General features: G+C 40.9%; 1 protein-coding gene across 10 annotated transcripts in view; it reads left to right on the forward strand.

The window, feature by feature from the left end:
- The window catches only part of Ambra1 (autophagy and beclin 1 regulator 1), a 187,790-nt gene that overhangs the window by 16,482 nt on the left and 148,398 nt on the right, over positions 1–22,910 (forward strand). For 6 of the 10 annotated variants that reach the window (XM_034494280.2, XM_076929256.1, XM_034494281.2 and 3 more), the window contains exons 2-7: positions 15,323–15,576; positions 15,898–15,956; positions 16,528–16,711; positions 17,747–17,919; positions 19,499–19,565; positions 20,998–22,454. In XM_034494280.2, the coding sequence (XP_034350171.1) occupies positions 15,442–15,576; positions 15,898–15,956; positions 16,528–16,711; positions 17,747–17,919; positions 19,499–19,565; positions 20,998–22,454 (2,075 nt within the window). In that variant the 5' untranslated portion in view covers positions 15,323–15,441. Of the gene's footprint in view, positions 1–3,334; positions 3,478–15,322; positions 15,577–15,897; positions 15,957–16,527; positions 16,712–17,746; positions 17,920–19,498; positions 19,566–20,997; positions 22,455–22,910 lie in introns of all 10 variants that reach the window. The other 4 variants (XM_034494282.2, XM_034494283.2, XM_076929258.1 and 1 more) reach the window with 2 other exon arrangements.

Below are 22,910 nucleotides of genomic sequence, written 5' to 3' on the forward strand. Positions count from 1 at the left end.
TCCTTTTTTTTCTTTCTCTTTATTGCTTCTTTCTTTTCCTTTTTCTTCCACCCTTTCTCTCCTTCTTCTCCTTCTTCTTCCTCTCCTTCCTCTTCCTCTTCTTTCTTTCTTTCTTTCTTTCTTTCTTTCTTTCTTTCTTTCTTTCCTCTTTTCCCTCCCTCCCTCTCTCCCCTTCTTTTTTTCTCTCTCCCTCTCTCTTTCTTTTCTTTCTATCTTGTCTTCTAGTCCTGGCTGTCCTTGCATTTCTGTGCTATCCTCTTCTTTCTACTTTTCTGGGTGCTGGCATTAGAGGTGTGTGCCATCATGTTTTCTTATCTGAGAAATGGGAATAACTATCTTAATAGTATTGTTGTGAAGCATAAATGTGTTTGAAAAGCACTGAGTATTATTAGTACGGCAAATATTCAGTCATATAATAGTGAAGTAATGTTTTAAATTTAAATGTTACATTCTATAACTTATCAATTGTCAGATATTTAGATACTAGATATCTAGTATACATAGAAAGCTTTCATATTACTATATTAATACGTGTAATGCATGTACACAGATGTATGCATATCCATGTGGGAGCTGGAAGTCTACCTTAGGTATTGTTTCAACCACCATGCTTTTTTCAAGACAGAGTCTCTCATTGGCTTGGGCTTGCTGATTAGCATGTGCCTCTATGCTCTGCCCTTTTGTATGCGTTCTGAGGATGGACCTTTGACCTCATGCATTCATGGCTTGGGACTGAACTAGTTTCTCAGATTAATATTGATCCTATTTCTTTCTTTCTTTCTTTCTTTTTTTTTTTTTTTTTGGTTTTTCAAGACAGGGTTTCTCTGTGTAGCCCTGGCTGTCCTGGAACTCACTCTGTAGACCAGGCTGGCCTCGAACTCAGAAATCTGCCTGCCTCTGCCTCCCAAGTGCTGGGACTAAAGGCGTGCGCCACCACCGCCCGGCTGATCCTATTTCTGATGTAAGGATACTTTAGTTATTGTTTTAAAATGGTTTTTATTCTAAAGTCTTTTTTTTTTTCTTCTTCTTCTCTCTTTGAGACGGTTTCTCTGTGTAACAAGCCTTGGCTGTCCTGGACTCGATTTGTAGACCAGGCTGGCCTCAAACTCATAGAGATCTGCGTGCCACAGCCTCCTGAGTGCTGGGATGAAAGGCCTGCACCACAACCACTTGACTCTAGGATCTACTCTTAATTTTTTTCCTCATGCTCCACTGCATATATTGGATGTATAAGTTCTTTAGTTATTTTCATTTTATTACTTTTAATTATGTGGATATATGTATCTGTGTGTGGATATGTGCATATGAATGCAGTGTCTGTGGAAGTCAGAGACTACCTGTCTCCCTGCAGCTGGAGTGACAGATATGACAGTGGTGCTGGGAACTAAGCTCACCTGTGCAGTATTTTCTCATAACTGATGTATCAGTTCTGTGTGTTTTTTTTTTTTTTTTTGAGATAGCATAAGCTGGTCTTGAACTCCTGATTCTTCTACTACTACCACCTCTTCCTGAGTGCTAGGATTACAAGTGTTTGCCACTGTGCTTGGCTCCTTAGCTGTCTCTTTAGAACATCTTCTGAATTTCTCTATTTTTTTTCCTTTCCTTTTTTTTTTTTTATTGGATATTTTATTTACATTTCAGATGTTATCCCTTTTCTCCCTTTCCCCCTCACCCAGAAACCCTCTATCAGCCAGGCAGTGGTGGCGCATGCCTTTAATCCCAGCACTTAGGAGGCAGAGGCCAGCATGGTCTACAGAGTGAGTGCCAGGGCTATATAGAGAAACCCTGTCTCAAAAAAAACAAAACAAAACAGGAATCCCCTCTCCATCCCCCACTCCTGCCTCTATGAGGGTGTGCACCCACCCACCACTCCCACCTCCCCACCCTCAAATTCTCCCACACTGAGGCATCCAGCCTTCACAGGACCAAGGGCTTCCTCTCCCACCTATGCCAGTCAAGGCCATCCTCCCCTACATATACAGCTGGAGCCATGGGTCTCTATGTGTTCCCAGGCTTAGACCCTGGGAACTCTTAGACCCTGGGAGCTCTGGTTGGTTGGTATTGTTGCTCTCCCCATGGGGTCGAAAACCCTTTCAGCTCCTTCAATCTTCTCTCTAACTTCTCCATTGGGAACCCCATGATCAGTTCAATGGTTAGCTGTGAGCATCCACCTCTGGATATGTCAAGCTCTGGCAGACCTCTAAGGAGACAGCTATATCAGGCTCCTGTCAGCATGCACTTCCTGACATCCACATCAGTGTCTGCCTTTGGTGCCTGCACCTGGGATGGATACATAGGTGGAACAGCCCCTCCTTCAGTTATTGTCCCACACTTTGTCTCCATATTTGCTCCCATGAGTATTTTGTTACTTCTCCTAAGAAGGACCGAAGCACCCACACTTTGGTCTTCCTTCTTCATGAGCTTCATGTGGTCTGTGAGTTGTATTTTGGGTATTTCGAACTTTTGGGCTTGAATTTCTTTATTTATTATGTCCATTATCATTGTTTCTGTCCTTGTCTCAAAGTTTGTATTATCTTGTTATTTCTTTGGCTAAAATTCTCTAATATTCTAGTACTCACCTGTCTCTGTTGTCAGTTGTGCTTTAATCACACGATTGCTGGCTTCTTACATGTGTCAAGGTTTCCTGTCTTTTTTACTTTTACTTTAGTATGCTTGTCGAAAGTCACCTTCATCTCAGAGGTCTCCTTTAGTACCCTATATTAAAAGACTGTGAATGACCAGTCCCCCTTTTTCCCATATATTTTATTCCTAGAATGTACTTGAAAGTGTTAATACTTAGTATTATCAGTTGTCATATAAGCTTCTAAAGACAGTAGTGTTTTTCTTCCTGTCGTATCTCCAGGGCCTGAAACAGTGTTGAGTACATAGTCTATGTTTAGTAAATATTCATTGGCTACTGGCTTTTGCAAATCTTCCTTCTTTTTGAGTATTCTTTTATTACGTTTATTTATTTATTTTGGGTTCATGTGTGTATGTATGTGAGCAGAAGTCAGAAGTCAGACAACTGGGAGTTAGTTCTCTTCCACCATGTGGTTCTGAGAGTCAAACTCGGGTCATCAGGCTTGACAGCAAGTGCATTTACCAGATTGCCTGCCCCAAGTATTCTTAATTTGAAATGTTGGGCAAGAAGAATTCTGCTTCTAATCAGAGCTAAAAATAACTAGGTTCTTAAATGCAGCACCTTATTTTGCCTGGCTGAGAAACTGATTGGCAAAATAGAGGAGCATTTGGTTCTTTTAGCCTAAGAACTCTGTATTTTGACTTCTTTTCCTGAAGCCTTAAGGGAATTTTTTTCTTTCCCTATTCTGTACAGCCAAGAACCTGACCTGGGCTGACTCTTGAGATTGAAGAACAGTGAACTCAGTATCCGTTGAGCCAAGGCTTGGACGCCTGCCTCTGATACTGTCTGAAGACTAAGCCTGAATTCAAATCTTGCTCTGGCTACTGACTTATTTGGTGAACTTTGATAAATTTCTTAAGTTCTTCTAGGTTTTGTTTTGCTATTAGTCTGTTCTGGGTGAGGTAAAGAATCCTGGGTTAATGTTGTCAAGGCTTTGACAATACTACTGCTTTAGCTCCAAGGGTTTCTAAGAATTGGAGGTTGTGTGGTACCTCAAGCAGTTGGACTCTTTCCCATGGGTTAGCAGAAGATGGAAAGATCAGATCTCTCATGAAGAGCCACTCACTAAGCCCCCCTTTTTCTTGATCTCTGAGGAAATGAACACTAAAAATATAAAGCATACAGATTTGCAGTTGATAAAGTGTAAAGTAGGTGGAGCATGGTCAATGTCGTATATGTGAGACTAGGACATGAACAAGGGAGTGTTGTAGGGACTCTGCCTCTGCTAATTAGGTGTGTGGACTCTGGATTCAGACTGCCTTGATTCATTCATTCTTTCTTTCTTTCTTTCCTTTTTTTTTTTTTTTTTTTTTTTTAAGACAGTTACTCATCAGCTTTTCTGGGTTCAAATTCTGAATCTTCCTCTCTGGGACTGATGCCTTGTTTGCATCTCATGTTTGGGTGGGGCTAATGAGGATTATAAAAAGTTCCTTTGACATGCCTGTAATTGTAGCATCTGAGACTTGAGCCAGGAGTATTAAAACCTGAAGGACAACCTGAGCTACACCGTGAAGCCTCACTTCCAAAAAATGTTATGCGAAGTATTAAGATCAGAGCCTGGCACTATAAAAATGTTAGCTGTTATTTTAACTATTACCTCATAGTTTATATTTGTCAAAAAGGAAAAAAGATGACAGTGGTAAAAGGTTTCATCAAAAATGATGTTGAGTGTGCTGCAGTGGACACTTTTTTTTTTGTAGAATTTTGTCTTCTTTATTTGATGCTGGAGGACTATTTTAAAAATATTTTATGTGTATGAGACATTTTGCCTGTCTATATGGCTGGTGCCTGTGGAGATGTAATGGCTGTTTCTGGTTGTCAACTTGACTATATCTGGAATGAATACAATCCAGAATTGTAGTTCACCTGATAAAGTGTAAAGTAGGTGGAGCATGGTCAATGTCGTACATGTGAAGCTAGCACATGAACAAGAGCACAGGCTCACTTGTGATCTTGATCTTGAGGCTGGAAGATACAAGTTTCTCACCTGGATCTTGGCATGGAGATCTTGAGGCATAGTGGCCATGAAAAGCTTCGGCCCAGGCAAGGTAGTGCATGTTTTTAATCCCAGGAGAGTAAGGCAGAGAGATTTCTGAGTTCAAGAGCAGCCTGGGACAAAACAAGTCCCAGATCTAGCCATGATGGTACACACCTTCTGCTGGAGACCTACATAAGGACATTGGCCAGGCAGTGGTGGCGCATGCCTTTAATCCCAGCTCTTGGGAGGCAGAGGCAAGTGGATTTCTGAGTTTGAGGACAGCCAGGGCTACATAGAGAAACCCTGTCTCAAAAAAAAAAAAAAGAAGAAGAAGAAGAAGAAGAAAAGGACATTGGAAGAAGGAAGATTCACTCTTCTTTGCCTGCTTGCATTTACTTGCCAGCACATCTGTTGGAATCTACTTCTACAGAAGACCAGCTGAAACAACTAGCCTTGTGGGAGTGATCCTTGGACTGTGAATCCTTGGATCCATTCACAGCTGACCATTGTTGGGGTAGTTGTCATTACAACTATAGGCTGTAAGTCATCACAACAAATTCTCTTAATATATAGAGACATTCCTGTGACTATAGAGACCCTTGACTAATACAGGAGGTCAGAAGAAACTGTTGGATCCCTTGTAGTTGGAGTTAAAGAAGGTTGTGAGCTGCCATGTGGGTGCTGGGAGCTAAACCTGGGTCCTTTGGAAGAATAGTCAGGGCTCTTAATCACTGAGCCATCTCTCCAGTCCCTCAAGGATTGTTTTACTAGTTTGATCTCCCCAGCCAGAACTTGAAGTGTAAACCACCAGGCTGGTTTCAGAGTCACAGAAATGTGTTCACCTGTGCCTTGGGAGTGATAGTTGAGGTTAGATGTGTGCCACCACACACTCAGCATAAGTTTTACATTTCTGCACTGGGTGAATTCAGGAACCTAATTGCTAGACTGTATGGGACACATTTTCTTAATAGGGCAGGCCGGTTGTAAATATCCGCAGCTTTCAAGAGGAGAGAAATGGAGAAGAAAGTCATTTTTTGAATCCAGGAAAGCTGGGCAATAGAGGTCTATAAGAAGCTGTATTGGGGGAGGGGCCTTTAGAGAAAGGATAGGAATGTCCAGTGTTTCGGGGCAAGCCTGCTAACAATTTTGTATCTGCATTTATGCATGTATGCTCACACACACACACACACACACACACACACACACACACTTGCACCCCATACACAAATAAAAACCATAAGGCAGGAGTTAACATTTTTTAAAATTAGAATGCAGAAACCTGTTTTGTTTTGGATTTTTTGAAATAGGATCTCACTCTGTAGGTTTGGCTGTCCTGAAACTTACAGAGATCTGCCTGCCTCTGTCCCACAGATGCTGAATCAAAGGCGTACGGCACTACGTCTTGCTGTTGTGGGATTTTTTGTTTGTTTTGTTTTGAAACAGAGTCTCATTTTATAGCTGAAGCTGGCCTGGAACTTGCTGTATAGCCCAGGCCATTCTCTAGCTTATGGTCTCTAAAGTTAATTTGTTTTACAGGGCCTTGTGATCTAAAATTATTTTGTTATATTTATCTTTACAGAGTGGGGTTATTGCTCTACCACAAACATTAGAAATATATAGTAGTGAACAGATTTTTACATGGTATATATTTTAACCTGATGATAACTCCATAATGAATACTGCTGCTGCTAGTTGCAGTTTCATGAATGAGGCAGGTAACTGAGGTACAAGGAGGTTAAGTAATTATTCTGAGAAATCAGGAAACTTTTGTATGCCAAGAAAATGATGGAATAGGGTGTGATGGTGCACACTTAACACTTGTACACTGGTGAAACTGAGGCTGGAGGATTTCAAATCAAAGTAGCCTGGGCTATATTATGAGGAGATAAATGGTGGAGAAATGTAATTGGGCTAGTTGTACTGAGACAGCCTGTTGTAGTACAACTTCATTGCTGTAGCTGAGGATGAACTCCTGATTCTTCTGGTCCTACTTCCCAGGTGCCCTAGAATTACAAGATTGTGCCGGCTTCCCCATCCTCTCCTAACACAGAACGTCCTTGACTTCAAGAAGAGCAAGAAAGGTTAATAGCATTAAGCTACTCATGCCCCCAATTCAAAACTGGGGTTTAATCAGTTACTATATACATGGATATCCTATGCTGTCTCTAGCTTAGAAATTATGGCTTAAAAAAAAAAATAAACAGTACATATAATTTCTCCATCTAGATTGAATCAATGCCAGCACCTTGTCACATTCTAAAATATCTTTTTGTAGTCTACATGGAGTAGAATGATAATAGTTCATGATAATAGTTTTTCTTCTTCTGGGTGAGTTTGCCTTAAGAATTTGTTACTTTTTAAATTCTCTGATTTGTGTGGTATGTTGCCCAAAATTCTCTCTTCCCCCTAAGTTTAGTTTAGTATAAAGACTGGCAAGAGCTATTTGGAGAAAAGTGTGGTTGTTAGAGGTTTGGTGCTAGCTTTTTAGATTTGGTTCTCTACAGTGTCATTTGAATTATCCTGTAGTGTGCCCTGTAGTAAGGTCCTATTGGTGAAAGCAAAGCTTCCGATTATAGTAAGCCTTGTATGTAGAAACTGTACCTGCATACCATTTCTATAAAGCACTAGGCCACTTTTACACCTCTAATTAAAGGCTTGACATTTTGTAGTTAATTTTCTAGTTGTTGGGAAAACTTTAGTTATGTAAGTGATCTTAGGTTTATTTAAAGGATTTTTAAAATTTATCTTTTTCTTTTGATGGTGCTGGACATCAACCCATGGCTTCATGCATGTCTACACATTTACTGTTCCACTGAGCTATAAAACTAGCTCGATTTAAAAAAAAACCTGATTATTATTTTGTTATTATTTGTATGTATTTGTGTATATGTTGTATGTTTGTGTGTGTACCAGTGGAGGCCAGCTAGCATCAGATCCCCTAGAGCTGTGTTTCTCAACTTGTGGGCAAAGACTCCTTTGTGAGGATGTAGAATGACCCTTTTACAGGGTCACCTAAGACCATTGGTGAATACCAATATTTACATTGTGATTCACAACAGTAGCAGAATTACAGTTATAAAGTAGCAACAAAGTAATTTTATGATTGGGGGTCACCATAGCCTGAGGAACAGTATTAAAGGGTTGCAACATTAGGAAAGTTGAGAACCACTGCCCTTGAATTCTAGGCAGTTCTGAGAAGCCCCATGTGGATGCTAGAAACTGAACATGGATTCTCTGAAAGAGCAGTAGGTGTTCTTAACTGCAGCAGAGTTATTTCTCTACCCTTTTTTCTGTCTTTGTTGGTGTCCCCCCCCCCCCCCCCAGGGTTTATTTGTATAGCCCTGGCTGCCCTGGAACTGGCTGTTGTTCCAGGCTGGCCTCGAGCTCAGAGATCCACCCGCCTCTGCCTCCCAGAGTGTTGGCATTAAAGGTATGCACCACCACCACCACCATCACCATTACTCAGCCTGTGCTTGCTCTTCCTTCCTTCTTTCTTTTTTTTTCTTTCTAGATCTTGTTTAATCTCAAGGACTTTAGTCCATCAGCCTCTGCCTCTGGAGTTCTGGAATTATAGGTGTGTGCCATCATGCCTGTTCCAGGGGTTTTAAAACTTAAATTATATGTGTGAGTATTTTGCCTTAGTGAATGTCTGTGCATCTTGTGTGTACTTTGTACCTGAGGCCAGAAAAAGGACATTTCGTCCCCTGGAACTGGAGTTGCAGATAGTTGTGAGCTGTCATGTAGGTGCTAGTAATTAAACCTAAGTTCTCTAGAAGAGTAGCTAGTACTCTTAGACTTTGAACCATCTCTCCAGCCTAGATTTATACTTTTTATTATATTTATTTTTAATTTATTTTGTGTATTGTGTGTACATACACACATGTGAAATTTATAGCACACTTTTAGAGGTTAGAGGACAGTCTTTGTGAGTTGGTTCTCTCCTACTATGAGGGTCTTAGGGATTGAACTTAAGTTGTTAGACTTGACAGTAGTGCCACTATATGCTGAGCCATCTCACCAGCCCCAGGATATTGACTTCTTTTCCCAAAGAGTTAAATTCTTAGATTAAAACCTGTATATTACTGAATATGTGTCAGTATTTCCTGGCTGATTTTATTCTTACATTTTGTCTTCATGGACACATTCAGGTGACAGACACATAACAGTTAAATAAATGAGGAAATTGAGCTCTATTAATAGCTAAGCAGGCACTTGGTGTACATGAAGCTCAGTTGTTAGAGAGTTGTCAATGCCTAACATGCATTAAGCCAATACTAGGTTTGACTCCTAGCATTGAAAACTGCGTGTACTGCTATTTTGGGGAGGTGAAGGTAGGAGGATCATATGTTCAAGGTCATCCTTGGCTATGTAGGGAGCTGGCAGGGGGCAGGAGTGTTTGCAAACAACTAAAAAGATCTTAATTTTCTGAATCATATTCCCCAAGTGCTATAAGATCAGCTGGTCAATTGGCACAGCAGTTAAGGGAAGATATTACTTTTGCATATGACCTGATCTCAGTTCTGAGCACCTATGTGCGATGAATGACCCATCACCGTAAATAAACTGCCTCCAGAGGATTCCCTGTCCTGTTCTGGAGTGCACTGGGAGTGCACTTGTGTGCACGCCCCTGCACATATATAGTCACACTTTTAAATAGATAGATAGATAGATAGATAGATAGATAGATAGATAGAAATAAACAAACAAACAAACAAACAAACATTTATTTTTAAAAGACAGGGTCTCTTTTGAGTTGGTGTAGCCCTGGCTGGCCTGGAACTGCCTGCCTCTGCCTCCCAAGTTCTGGTATTAAAGGGATGGACGACCATACCTGGCTAATAAATAAATACTTCCTCCCTTCTTTATGTGTGTGCGTGCATGCGCTTTTGTGTTTGCATTTCTAATTTCAATTGTTTGCCTTATTTTATTGATGTGGAGATAATCCCAGCTGCATTTGGGTATTTTGCCCACAATCATTTTATTTGTCCTGAATATGTTTTACTTTGTTGTGTGGTAACTGCCTTTGAAATGTTTCTTAGAAATCTGCTACTTCAAAGAACTGTGGGTTTAGTGAGGGGAATCATAGTGAGCGCAGGAAGATTCACTAATAATGTAACAGCAGTGAATCCAACACTTGTACTGCTCTCTACTCATCTAATGCTCTGTGTTATTTACTACAATAATCTTAGGAAGTAGAGAAGGGAAGTTCCTGAGTCACAGTGAAGTAAGTGACTTACCCAAAGTCTGTTCATTCGTCTATCTGTCCTTCCTCCATCCCCTCTCCTTCTCCACAAATCTTAACTAGAATGTAGGATAAAATCATTAACATAGATCAAATTGCAAGAAGAACCTATAACTTTTAGTTTCTAGTGAGTTGTGGCATACTTTAGATTTTTTTTTTATAGAGTAGTTAAATATAATTACATATTAGATATCAGAGAAAATCTGTAAAGGTTGATTACCTTTATATTTTTGGAGTGATTAATTTTATATGTTTAAGTAAATGGGAATCTTGGCATTAAGTGTGTGTGTGTACACATCTCCTTGTCATAACATACCTTTGTCTCCTACTTGTGTCTTTTTGTGATTAAGCACTGATTTGGGGGACTTCATAATGGCATCAGAGACTATTCTGGGCTTTCTGTGTCTCTGTTTTACTTTACACCTTGGGAAATTTTTCTTTCTTTTTAAAGAGAGGAATGAGAGCTGGAGAGATGGCTTAGTGGTTAAGAGCATTGACTGTTCTTCCAGAGGTTCTGAGTTCAGTTCCCAGCAACCACATGATGGCTCATAACCATCTGTGATAGGATCCGATACCCTCTTCTGGTGTATCTGAAGACAGCTACAGTATACTCATATACATAAAATAAATAAATAAAATCTTTTTAAAAAAAGAATGTATAGTGGTTTAAAATATATTCTGGTTTAAAATCTCTCTTCTCTTCTCTCTCTCTCTCTCTCTCTCTCTCTCTCTCTCTCTCTCTCACACACACACACACAAAATAAAAACAAACAAAAAGAGGAATGAAAAGCACCTTACGCAGGGTGGTGGTGGCGCACGCCTTTAATCCCAGCACTTGGGAGGCAGAGGCAGGCGGATTTCTGAGTTCGAGGCCAGCCTGGTCTACAGAGTGAGTTCCAGGACAGCCAGGGCTACACAGAGAAACCCTGTCTTGAAAAACCAAAAAAAAAAAAAAAAAAAAAAAAAAAAAAAAAAAAAGAAGCACCTTACTAACACTTTCTCCTTAGCTAGGACCCCCAAGACCAAGTTCTCAACATAAATGAGGTTTAATTGTCCCAGAGGATCAAAGGACAGGGAGTAAGAGACAGGAGATAGAGGATGAGGGAGAAGGGGTAGATTGTCCCTAGAGGGGGACAAAGGACTGCCTCTAGATAGGAGACAGATGCAACACATAGGAACATGGTCATCTGCAAAGGTAAAAGGGGGAAACCCTGTGTTAGGATGAGGTGTAATTGTATGTAATTGGACATGTTAATTAGGTGATTGCTGGACTTTAATACTTTGGTAGTCAGTCTCAGGAGGAGGAAGTGGCCAAATAAGGGAACAGGTGGCTAGGTTTAGTAATATAATCTAATGATTATTAGCAAGGCAGAGAAAATGAGAGAGAAGGGGCAAGACCTGCTAGGCCATGTTTGCAATGCCCAGGCTGGCTAGAGTCCCTTTAATAGGCCTGTCTGCCTTTTATCTAATCTGACTTCTGGTTATGTGGGATGCAGCAAAGTCTCCTTTCATATGGTGGTGGGGGCTTGCCTTTAATACAAGCACTTGGGAGACAGAGAAGCAGGCAGATCTCAGTGAGTTCAAGACCAGCCTGGTCTGCAAAGTGAGTTCTAGGGTATCAGGGCTACACAGAGAGACTCTGGTTTTTGTTGTTGTTTGTTTGTTTGTTTTTTCGAGACAGGGTTTCTCTGTGTAACCCTGGCTGTCCTGGAACTCACTCTGTAGATCAGGCTGGCCTCGAAATCAGAAATCCGCCTGCCTCTGCCTCCCAAGTGCTGGGATTAAAGGCTTGGCCCGCTGTCCAGCAAAACTCTGTTTTAAACAAACCAACAAAAGATCCACTTTCTTTTAAACAATAGTAAATATATTTCCCCAGGGGAAAAAAAGAGAAATGCAATTGTTGTGGTGCCTTTAAGTTTTGCCCACCTGTCAGTCAGATTGTTAATGGTTTCAACTCTTGAGTTTAGGTCCCTGGAAATTGCTTTTTGGTAATTTGTTTTGTTTTGTTTCGTTTCTGTCTTTTGAAACATAGTTTCTCTGTGTAGCCCTGGTTGTCCTGGAACTCACTCTGTAGATCAGGATGGCCTTGAACTCAGAGATCCACTGGTATGTGCCATCACTACCCTGGCCTTTTTCGTAGTCTTGAGTCTTGATTAGTTTTGTTTTTGTTTTTTTAGTTGTAGTGATGATATTTGTAGAAACCTCTCTCTCTTCTCCCCTTCCTTCCTCCCCCCCTCCCCCTTCCTTCCTTTCATTTTAATTCCTGTAGGAACTGAAGGTTGTATCATAGTTCTTTGAATCATATAATATTTGTAGCCTGTAACTCAAAAGTTACAGGAGGACAGAAAGGAAGATTTATTTTATTTTTTAAAAGGGGGGCCTGGATCAGTGAGATTGCTCAAGGGGTAAAGGTGCTTGTTGCCTAATGACCTAAGTGTAATTCCTGGAACCCATGTGATGGAAATAGAGAACTGACTCCTGCAGGTTATTTTGTGACTTGGTGTACACTCGCACAGACACATCTAGACACACACAAAGGAATGGGACTGCTATTGCTGTTTCTTCTGTTTGTTGTGAGATTATAAAAGGTTTCAATGTAGTTTATGTTGTATCTTTAGGTCAAAGGAGTTTCAGAGTATTTCTTCTGAAGGTCTCTATACTAGGTAAAAGAATTATAGTTTTAGAAATGAGTTAAGGTGAACTAATAGAAACTGTTTTTCTTGTACCTTCTTGGTTAGTAGTAAAAGGTAAGAAATATTTCAGCTATTAGTTTGAATAAAGGGGCACCTGGAGCAGGTTCACTAAAAAGATCATTGCCTTCTGTTATTCAACTCTAGCCTACTCTGGAGGTTGGTTTGCAACTTTTGTTGACATTTTCACTGTGTATATATATTTTGTTGGTTAATAGTTGGTGATGAGAGGTTGGGTGTGTGTCATGGTGGTACAGTACTTGACAAGCAAACTCAGGGTCCTGAGTTCAATCCCCAGCATCCAGACACAGCAAAGCAAACAAAGCTTGGTAAGAATTACACCATAAGAGTGAAGCAAAGCTTTGTGTTTAGCACTTTGTAGGGAACTGACAAGAATTTAGGACTTGCCTTACTGTGGAATCTTTCTGACCTTACCCATTTTAATGTTCCAGGAAGAAAACTCCTTCAGCCCTTCAGCATAAGCTATAAATACTTTTCCTTATGTCTGTATTTCTATGCATCTGATTGTGTGCTTTGTAGATTGCAGCCTTTTGAGAAATAGAAGGAGAGGCAGTTATTGTTTGACTTTCATAATCAGTTAATTTCTCCTTGTTTTATTTTAATTTAAAAGATTTTATTTTGTGCATGTGTATATATGGAAGTTGGTTGGTTCTTTGCTTCTACCTTTACAGTGATTATGGGGATCAAACTCTGTGGCAAATACCTTTATTACTGAGCTATCTTGCCACATTCTACTCTTTTTAAGACCTTGTGCTGCAGCTCAGAATGTGTTAGAATTTGTCATGTAGCCTGGACTGGCTTCAAAGCTTTGATCATCTTGTCCTCAGCTCCAAAGTGCTGTAATTATAGGTTTGCACAACAATGACCCACTCTGACAGTTACTACTTTTGAAATTTAAAAAAGCTAGAAGCCAGGGATAGTGCCTTGTGTCGGGAATTCCAGTATTTCCAGGTAAAAACACTAGGAGCAGGAATTTGAGGCCAGTTTGGGCTCTGTAGACCCTTTCCCTGAAACTGAAGTAGAAAATCACCACTTAAAATTATCAATTCGTGGGATATATATATATATATATATATATATAATATTTATATTTATATATTCTATCTATCTATCTCCTGACTGGCAGAATTCTTGCCTAGCATGAATAAAGCCCTAGCTTTAGTTCCCGGCACCACATAAACTAGTCATAGTGACAGATTTGTAATCCAAGCCCTAGGGAAGCAGAGGCAGGAGGGTCAGACGTTCAAGCTACATAGTTTGAGGGTAGCCTAAACTATATGAACTATGTCTTTTTTTTTTTTTTTTTTTTAAGTTACCTTAAACTACCACTCAGAAGCAACCATTGTATTTTTAAATTATCTCCCCTTCTTACCTCCCCACTTCTTTCTGTTTTTCCAGTGCTAAGGACAAAACCAGGGGTTTTAGAGATGCTAGGCAAGCATTCTACTACTGAGCCATATGTCGGCCTCCACCACAGCCCTTCTGTATCAGTTTTGTCTAAGCTACTGTGCCCCGACTTTCTAAAGTATTTTAAAGTATTACTGATACTTTTTGGAGTGCTACAAATTGAGTACAGGCACTTGTGCATGTTCAACAAGAAGGAGGTCTACCATTGAGCTGCATTCCAGCTCAGTTATTTGTTGTTTATTGCCTGTGGTGGTATGTGTACATGTTCATGTTTGTCTTAGTTGCTTTTCTATTACTGTAAAGAGACACCATGACCAAGGCAACTTATAAAAAAGAAACCATTCAGTTAAGGGCTTGCGTGCAGTTTCAGAGGGTAAATTCTTGACCGTCACGGTGGGGAGCATGATGCTGAACAGTGGCGAGAATTTACATATGAATGACAAACACAAGACAGAGAGAGACAGACAGAGACAGACAAAGTGAGAGAGTAAGAACATACACAACTGGGTCTGGAATTGGCTTTTGAAAACTAAATGCTTACTACCAGTGACACCTCTTCCTCAACAAGCCCACACTGCCTAATCCTTCCTAAAACAGTTCCACTGACCATACATTAAATACATGAGCCTGTGGTGCCCATTCTCATTCAAAGCACCATAGTGTATACGTATGAAAACCAGAGGTAGATGCTGGTATCTTCCTTAATTGTTCTTCACCTTATTTTTGTGATAGGGCTTTTCACTGAATATGGAGCTCACTGATTTTACTAGGCTAGTCAGCCAGTGAATTCCAGCAATCTACTTGTCTCCACTTCCCAGTGCTAGGATACAGATAGTATACTACAGTGCCTGGCTTTTTACATGGGTGCTAGGAACCTGAACCCATGCTTGGGTGGCAAGCTCTTTACCCACTGAGCCATCTATCTCCCTGTCTCCCAGCTGCTTGTTTGTTTGTTTGTTTGTTTATCTATCTATTTATTTATTTTGTGCTAGGGATTGAGCCCAGGGCCTGTACCACTAGGCCATACCCATAACTCTACATTTTTATTTTTAAGGAGAGTTTTTAGGCATTTTTATTAAGAGGGAATGTTTTTCTGCTTTATGAAAGAATAAGAACTGAATGTGATCAGTGGTCGAAAATGTTCAGTTTGTCAAATACAAAGTAGAAGGAATATGACAAGATGAAATATTTTTGAAAGAAAAATTCTGGAAGATGTACCTTTTCTATGAAACCATTGTTAAATATGAAAAGAACACTTTCTCCTTTGAGCTAGAATTGTATTTGTAATGGAAGCCTCTCTGGTGTAGAATAGGCATTATTTGACATTATTCTTCATTCCTTAGATTTCCATGTGGACAGCTGACAAGGACCTGAATGGCCTCATTTTAGCTATTTCTGTGTGTGGAGCTGTTGCTTGCTCCTTCAATTCTGATCCCTGGTGCAACAGTGGCTCCTGAGCACCATGAAAGTTGTCCCAGAGAAGAATGCTGTACGAATCCTCTGGGGCCGAGAACGGGGCACTCGTGCCATGGGTGCCCAGCGGCTTCTGCAGGAGCTGGTGGAGGATAAGACTCGATGGATGAAATGGGAAGGCAAGGTAAGAAAACTTGGAATAGATTAACGGTAGAGTGGTGATATAATTTATCTTGTCCGTGAGACTTGATCTAGCTAGTTCGGGAAATTGGTTTATAATGTAAAAGATAAAAATAGAAATGTTCTTCCTGAATTTAGATTTACCTTAATTTATAATTTGATTATTGTCTTCAGATTTTTAGTTTGCACTGTGATACTAATCTGGAATGGCTTCTGTGCTTTAGAGCCAGAGTAACCCCAACTTTATAAATCATGCTATGCTATGCTGTATATGTATGTGTGTGTGCTTGTTTGTTTGTTTATTTGTTTATTTATTTTCCCCCAGAGAGTAGAACTGCCTGATAGTCCACGCTCGACCTTCTTACTGGCCTTCAGCCCAGACAGGTACCTTATACTTAGCTGTAGCTTAAGATTTGTGATGATGTGGCTTTCTGTACTCTTGGCTTAGCTTGATCATCCAGATTAATCCCTAGAGATTCTTTGAAGCACTGGATGAATGTGTGAAGGTGTTTATGGTGTACATACATATGTACATACACACACATGTCCTCTCTCTGTATATATATATAATTACATATATATAATATAATTTGAAATGAAGAGAAAGTAAACAAATAATGCCAAAACAGAAGAATAAAAATAATTATAAAGAGAATGGTGAAAGTCAAGGCTAAGAACTTAACTAGGCTCTTAATAACATTGCTTTGCCTGACCAATAGACACCAGCAATGAAGGCAATATGTGTTATTTGGGGACAGTGTGGAAAAACCAGAAGCCTTTAAAAATCAGAATATTTCTGTTGTGTGTAGAGAAGCTACCTAGCAGGCATACCTTAACTTCTTTCATTTGTGGTGAGTAGTGTAGGGAATAATGTTAGGTTTTTGTTTTCTAAAGCTGGTAAAATTTATTTCTCCCCTATATATTTCTTAATTATTTGTACATTTTGATTCCCTAGGACTCTCTTGGCGTCCACACATGTGAATCATAACATCTACATTACAGAGGTTAAGACTGGCAAGTGTGTTCACTCTCTGATTGGACACCGCCGTACTCCATGGTGTGTCACTTTTCATCCCACCATCTCAGGCCTTATTGCTTCTGGCTGCCTAGATGGGGAAGTTAGGATTTGGGATTTGCATGTAAGTATTTTTTGGACTGCTTTTTTTCCTTTGGTATTCCAGACATAGAGACTTGTTTGCCATTGGATTATTACTTCTGGTTGAAAAACTAACCACTTTCTTAGGACTGGTAGACATTGCTCATGTAAAGGGTGGAAATTCTAGTTGGTACTTATCCATTATGAAGTAAACAAACTTTTCTTCCACCTGCTCATTTTAAGATTGTATAGGAGGAGGCTCTAACATGGGTTCAGTGTAGACTTCCATTGTCTTGGAGTCCTCTGCTCTTGCTCATCACAGCAAGACTTGTCCTGTTGATAGGCTAGTCGTTGCTCTGCACTATGTTTGCACCAAGCTGGAGTGTTCACAGGGGTCAGAAACAGGAACTGAGTAGAGGCTTTGTAATTGACTTGAAGACAGTAATATTTGTCCTATAAATTATTGGCACTGCTAGACCACTGTTCATATACATTATTTTATAAAAGACATGTTTAAAGTAAGCCCTATAAGAACTCATTTTATCTCAAATGGAAATTTATTTATTTAGAGACAGAGTCTTGCTATGCAAACCTGGCTGACTTGGAAATGACTATGTAGACCAGACTACCCTCAAACTCATGGAAATCCATATGTCTCTGCCTTCTGAGTGCTGGGATTAAAGCCATGTACCACCACTGTGCTCTGAAAAAGATTGCAATTGCAAATGGAAATACTAGTAATTAAACCCAGGACTTCATACATGTGAAGTATATACTTTACCACTGAGTTATATAATCCCATATAGACCCCTCCTCTCTTTCCCTCCATTCCTCCCCTTCCCCTCCCTATCCCCCTTCTCCTCTTCTTTTTTTTATTTTGTTTTTTTGAGACTACGTATCACTATATAGTCCAGGCTGGCCTCAAATTTGTGGCAGTCTTCTTGCTTTGCTTCCCAGGTGCTGGGATTATAGGTGTGAGTAACCATATTTAGCTCTTCAATGTAATTTTCTTCACATGGACTCCCCAGTCTGTTGGCAGTTTGTAATCTGAGAATATTTTGGATTGGCTCATTTGTAGGGTGGCAGTGAAAGCTGGTTCACAGATAGCAACAATGCCATAGCTTCCTTGGCTTTCCACCCTACGGCTCAGCTCCTACTGATTGCCACTGCAAATGAGATCCATTTCTGGGATTGGAGTCGTCGGGAGCCCTTTGCTGTGGTGAAAACAGCTAGTGAGATGGAACGTGTCCGGTGAGTGCTGTGTTCTGCCAACTGTATCAGGCACCAGACTGACATGAAAGAACATTTATTTCAGGAGACAGGTTGTTATCCCTACTTAGGTCAGTCATTCGTCTTCTTTAGGGTATTTGTTAGCATCATCATGGCTGATTAGCCCAGAAGCAGTTCACTGTTTATGGCCTCATCTTGTGGTCTCTGCAGATCATGGTCATTTGGTAAAATCCTACTTAGGTTCTAGGCTGTCTGTACTTGGGGTTACCCTTTGGGAAGCCTCTCAAAAATAAATGGGTAGTTTGATAGCTTGGTGGCTGATTGCTCACTATTGGCTATTTATATTTATTATATTTATATTTATCAAATTATAAAATAGAGATATAAATATGTATCTGGGCTATATAAGGAGTCTAAGTCTTCCTGCACTAGTTAGCAAGACTGAATTAAAAAGCTAAATACCAGGCTAGATGTAGTGGTCCACACCCTAATCCCAGCATTTGGTAGGTGGATCCAGCAGAGGTAGGTGGATCTATGTAAGTTCGAGGCCATCTTGGTCTATATAGCAAATTTCAGGATAAGCAGGGTTACATAGTGAGGCTGTCTTAACACCCCCCCACCCCAAAACAAAACAAAACAACCCAAAATACCAAAACCATAATATGGCTGGGCATGTATAGTAAATTGTACAGCTCTTGCCTAGTACGTATATGGCCTTGGATTCAATTCTCCGCACTACAAAGACAAGATAGACTGGATAAATTGTTTTCTTTGGCTGCTTTTGACCATATTATGGCTGGATATAGACTGGTTTTCTGGCTTCCAACCATATCAGTTTATACTGGTACTTTGTTGTCACTAGAGTAAGTACTTTTTGCCAAGTGTAGCAGCTGTATGAAGGGAAACCTGAATCTGTGTGGCAGCATTCTGATTTACCACTTAAATGGGCTCTTACATGTTGAACAGATACATATTTAATGTAGCTGCTAACTGTGATGTAAGCCTAGATGTTTTTTAAAACTGAAACCATGGCCTGAGGATGTAGCCCAAGTTAATAGAATGACTTGTCTTGCATGAATGAAGCTTAGAGTTTGATCCCTAGTACCACATAATGGTGTGTTGGTGCACACCTATAATGCCAATACTGGGATGGTAAAGGCAGGAGAATCAAAAGTTCAAGGTCATCTGTAACCAGCTGTTGACTTGTAAGCTAGCTTGAGGTATATAAAACCCTGTCTCAAAAAAAAAAAAAAAAAAAAAAGAAAAAAGAAAGAAAAAAGAAAAAGAAGAGAAAAAGTGAAATTTCTTAATGTGTATTTTTTTTTCACATTAGGAAACAACATACAGCCTTATTTTAATGTCTTAAAAAACTTTTTTTTGAAAGACTAGGTAGGTGTGGTGGTACCCCAGCATTCAGGAATCTGAGGCAGAACATTTGTGAGTCTGAAGATGACCTGGACTACATAGATAAACTATCTCCAGAAGAGAGTGGGAGGGGGAGAAAATAAAAAAAGTTTTGAAAGCATGAGGTGGGTAGTCTGACAATTTCCATTTCTCAGTTAACATGGTCTTTGTCTCTTGTTCTTCTTTTGTGTTTCAGTCTGGTGAGATTTGATCCACTTGGACACTACTTACTTACAGCTATTGTTAACCCTTCTAACCAGCAGGTAAGGTTCCAACAGCTCTAGCTGAACTGTGAGGTACTTTCTGAACTAGCACTCTAATTTTGGTCATATTATTTGGTCAATAATGAATATTATTACTAAAATGTAATTCTGATTATATTTTAGTTCTTAATATTTCTGTAATTCTTTTCCATCAAGATTTTAATTAATTTCTGATGATATCAAAAGTTACAGACATAATTTTCACAGAAGAGTCAATTTTTTTTAAACACTTGTGAATAAATCATGAGAAACAAACCTTGTCAGAGCTGGAAAAATGAAAAGTAGTGCACTTCTGAACCAGGCAGTGGTGGCGCACACCTTTAATCCCAGCACTTGGGAGGCAGAGGCAGGCTGATTTCTGAGTTTGAGGTCTACAGAGTGAGTTCCAGGACAGCTAGGGCTACACAGAGAAACCCTGTCTTGAAAAAACAACAACAAAAAAGTAGTGTACTTCTGTTTAAGAGGACCTGAGTTCTGTTTTCAGTCCCATGTTGAGCTGCTTACACCTGCCCTTAACTCTAGTTCCAAGGATCCAATGCCCTTTTCTGGCCAGTTTCCAGTGTTTAAATGTGTGGCATATACCCACATAGAGACCCACACACATATATAAACAAACTAACTATAATTTTGAGAAATACGTGTGGAAATTTTGACCAAATGTGTGTCTGTGTAATGTGTTTATATAGTGACCACAGAGGCTAGAAGAGGGCATTAGATTTCTTGGAACTGGAGTTACAGCCAATTGTAACCACCATGTGGATGCTAAGAACCAAACCCAGTCCTCTGCAGAAGCAACAAGTGTTTTACCCACTGAGCCATCTCTCTAGCTTCTAAAAATAAATCTTAAAAAGAAAGAAGTAGTCAGAGGCTAGAGAAACAGCTCAGCAGTTAAAGCACTTGATGTTTTGCAGAGGAGCCTGGTTTGAATGCCAGCACTCAAGTTAGCAGCCATTTGTCATTCCAGTTCTGTGGTCTCTGATTCCTTCTTCGGACCTCCATAGGCGCCATACATGTATGTGGTACACATAAATACACACAGGCAAAAACACTCAGACATAAAATAAAATATAAATAAACCTAGCATAAAAAGGAAGAAACTTGCCTTCATCATACTTGTCCCTTGTGTGCCTCTGGCTGGTTGACGTTTTGTTTCCCCTTACTGCTTCTGTGTCACAGAGATGCCTTTTATAATTGTTTTGCCAGCTGTACTCATTTAGATATGTTGCCAATTGGAATGAATAATTTAATATCATATGATGGTTTTGAATCTGAAGCCAGTTTTCATTACCTTATGGGGAGAGAGTTTTTGCTTATCCGTGAAGGTGGTTCTTCTTGGATGATTATCAGTCGGTTTTAAGTTTCTCTTGATTTGTTTGGAGGCTTTATCTACCTGTTGAGCTCTACTCTCTCCTCCTGCTGGTCCGTGTTGCAGGGTGATGACGAACCAGAAATCCCTATAGATGGAACAGAGTTATCTCACTACCGTCAGCGTGCCCTCCTGCAATCACAGCCGGTTCGCCGGACACCTCTCCTCCACAATTTCCTGCACATGCTGTCCTCCCGCTCCTCTGGCATCCAGGTGGGAGAGCAAAGCACAGTACAAGATTCTGCTACCCCCTCACCCCCACCGCCTCCCCCTCAGCCCTCCACGGAGCGTCCCAGGACTTCCGCTTACATCAGACTCCGACAGCGGGTCAGTTACCCCACCACAGTTGAGTGCTGCCAGCACCCTGGGATCCTGTGCCTTTGCAGCCGCTGTGCTGGCACTCGAGTTCCTTCCCTCTTGCCACACCAGGACAGTGTTCCCCCTGCTTCTGCCAGAGCTACTACCCCTTCCTTTTCTTTTGTACAGACCGAGCCCTTCCATCCCCCGGAGCAGGCTTCATCAACGCAGCAGGACCAGGGCCTCCTGAACCGGCCGTCTGCCTTCAGTACAGTCCAGAGCAGCACTGCGGGCAACACGCTCCGCAACCTCAGTCTGGGCCCTACCCGTCGCTCTTTGGGGGGCCCTTTGTCTAGCCACCCTTCTAGGTATCACAGAGAACTAGCCCCTGGGCTGACAGGTTCTGAGTGGACCCGGACAGTACTCACTCTGAACTCACGTTCTGAGGTAGAATCTATGCCCCCACCAAGGACCAGTGCCTCCTCAGTGAGTTTGCTTTCTGTACTGAGACAGCAGGAAGGTGGCTCTCAGGCATCTGTGTATACTTCAGCCACAGAAGGGAGGGGTTTTCCATCATCAGGATTGGCAACTGAGTCAGATGGAGGGAATGGTTCCAGCCAAAACAACTCAGGCAACATTCGCCATGAGCTTCAATGTGACCTGAGACGCTTCTTTTTGGAGTATGACAGGCTGCAGGAGCTGGATCAGAGCCTGAGCGGGGAAACTCCCCAGACCCAACAGGCCCAGGAAATGCTCAACAATAATATTGAATCTGAGAGACCAGGTCCTTCCCATCAGCCTACCCCACACAGCAGTGAGAACAACTCCAACCTGTCTCGGGGCCATCTTAATCGCTGCCGTGCATGCCATAATCTTCTAACCTTCAACAATGATACCCTTCGTTGGGAAAGAACCACACCTAACTACTCATCTGGTGAGGCTAGCTCTTCCTGGCACGTCTCCACTACCTTTGAGGGCATGCCACCAAGTGGCAACCAGCTACCACCTCTTGAGCGGACTGAGGGCCAAATGCCTAGCTCCAGCAGGCTGGAGTTGAGCAGCTCTGCTAGTTCACAAGAGGAGAGGACTGTGGGGGTGGCCTTTAACCAGGAGACAGGCCACTGGGAACGAATTTATACTCAGTCCAGCAGATCTGGAACTGTATCACAGGAGGCCTTACATCAAGATATGCCTGAAGAAAGCTCCGAGGAAGACTCCCTCAGGAGGTAAGCAGCTGCTGTCCTGTGTTCTACCTCTCAGCCTCTTCTCCTTAATACCCATCGTCCTGCAGTCTTAGTGGTGTTGTGGCTTTATATAAAGTCTCTGGGACCCATGCATCTGGTTCTGATCTTGCATTATCTTGGGAAATCTTACTTTAGTGGCAGGGATAGCATCAGGTCTAGTTGTGTGAGTTAACTGTTGTACTAGTTAATTTTTGTCTAAGCCCAAAGCTCTGGTTTTAGCCTTGAAAGGGAAATGTTGATTGGGTTAGAGAGGCATAAGGAGATGTAATCGATTTTCTTTGCCTCACCTTTTGACTTTGAAATATCACAGATATAGGACTAGATGTTGAGATAAGAGTATATTCCAAAGGACTATTTATAGTGAGAATTTTAAAAAAGACCTATAGTGCGAACAGAGATATTTTGTTCAGCATTTTGTGCTAGCTGTTCTTTGAATGT

Source organism: Arvicanthis niloticus, chromosome 2 (genome assembly GCF_011762505.2).
Source record: "Arvicanthis niloticus isolate mArvNil1 chromosome 2, mArvNil1.pat.X, whole genome shotgun sequence".
NCBI classification, from domain to species: domain Eukaryota; kingdom Metazoa; phylum Chordata; class Mammalia; order Rodentia; family Muridae; genus Arvicanthis; species Arvicanthis niloticus.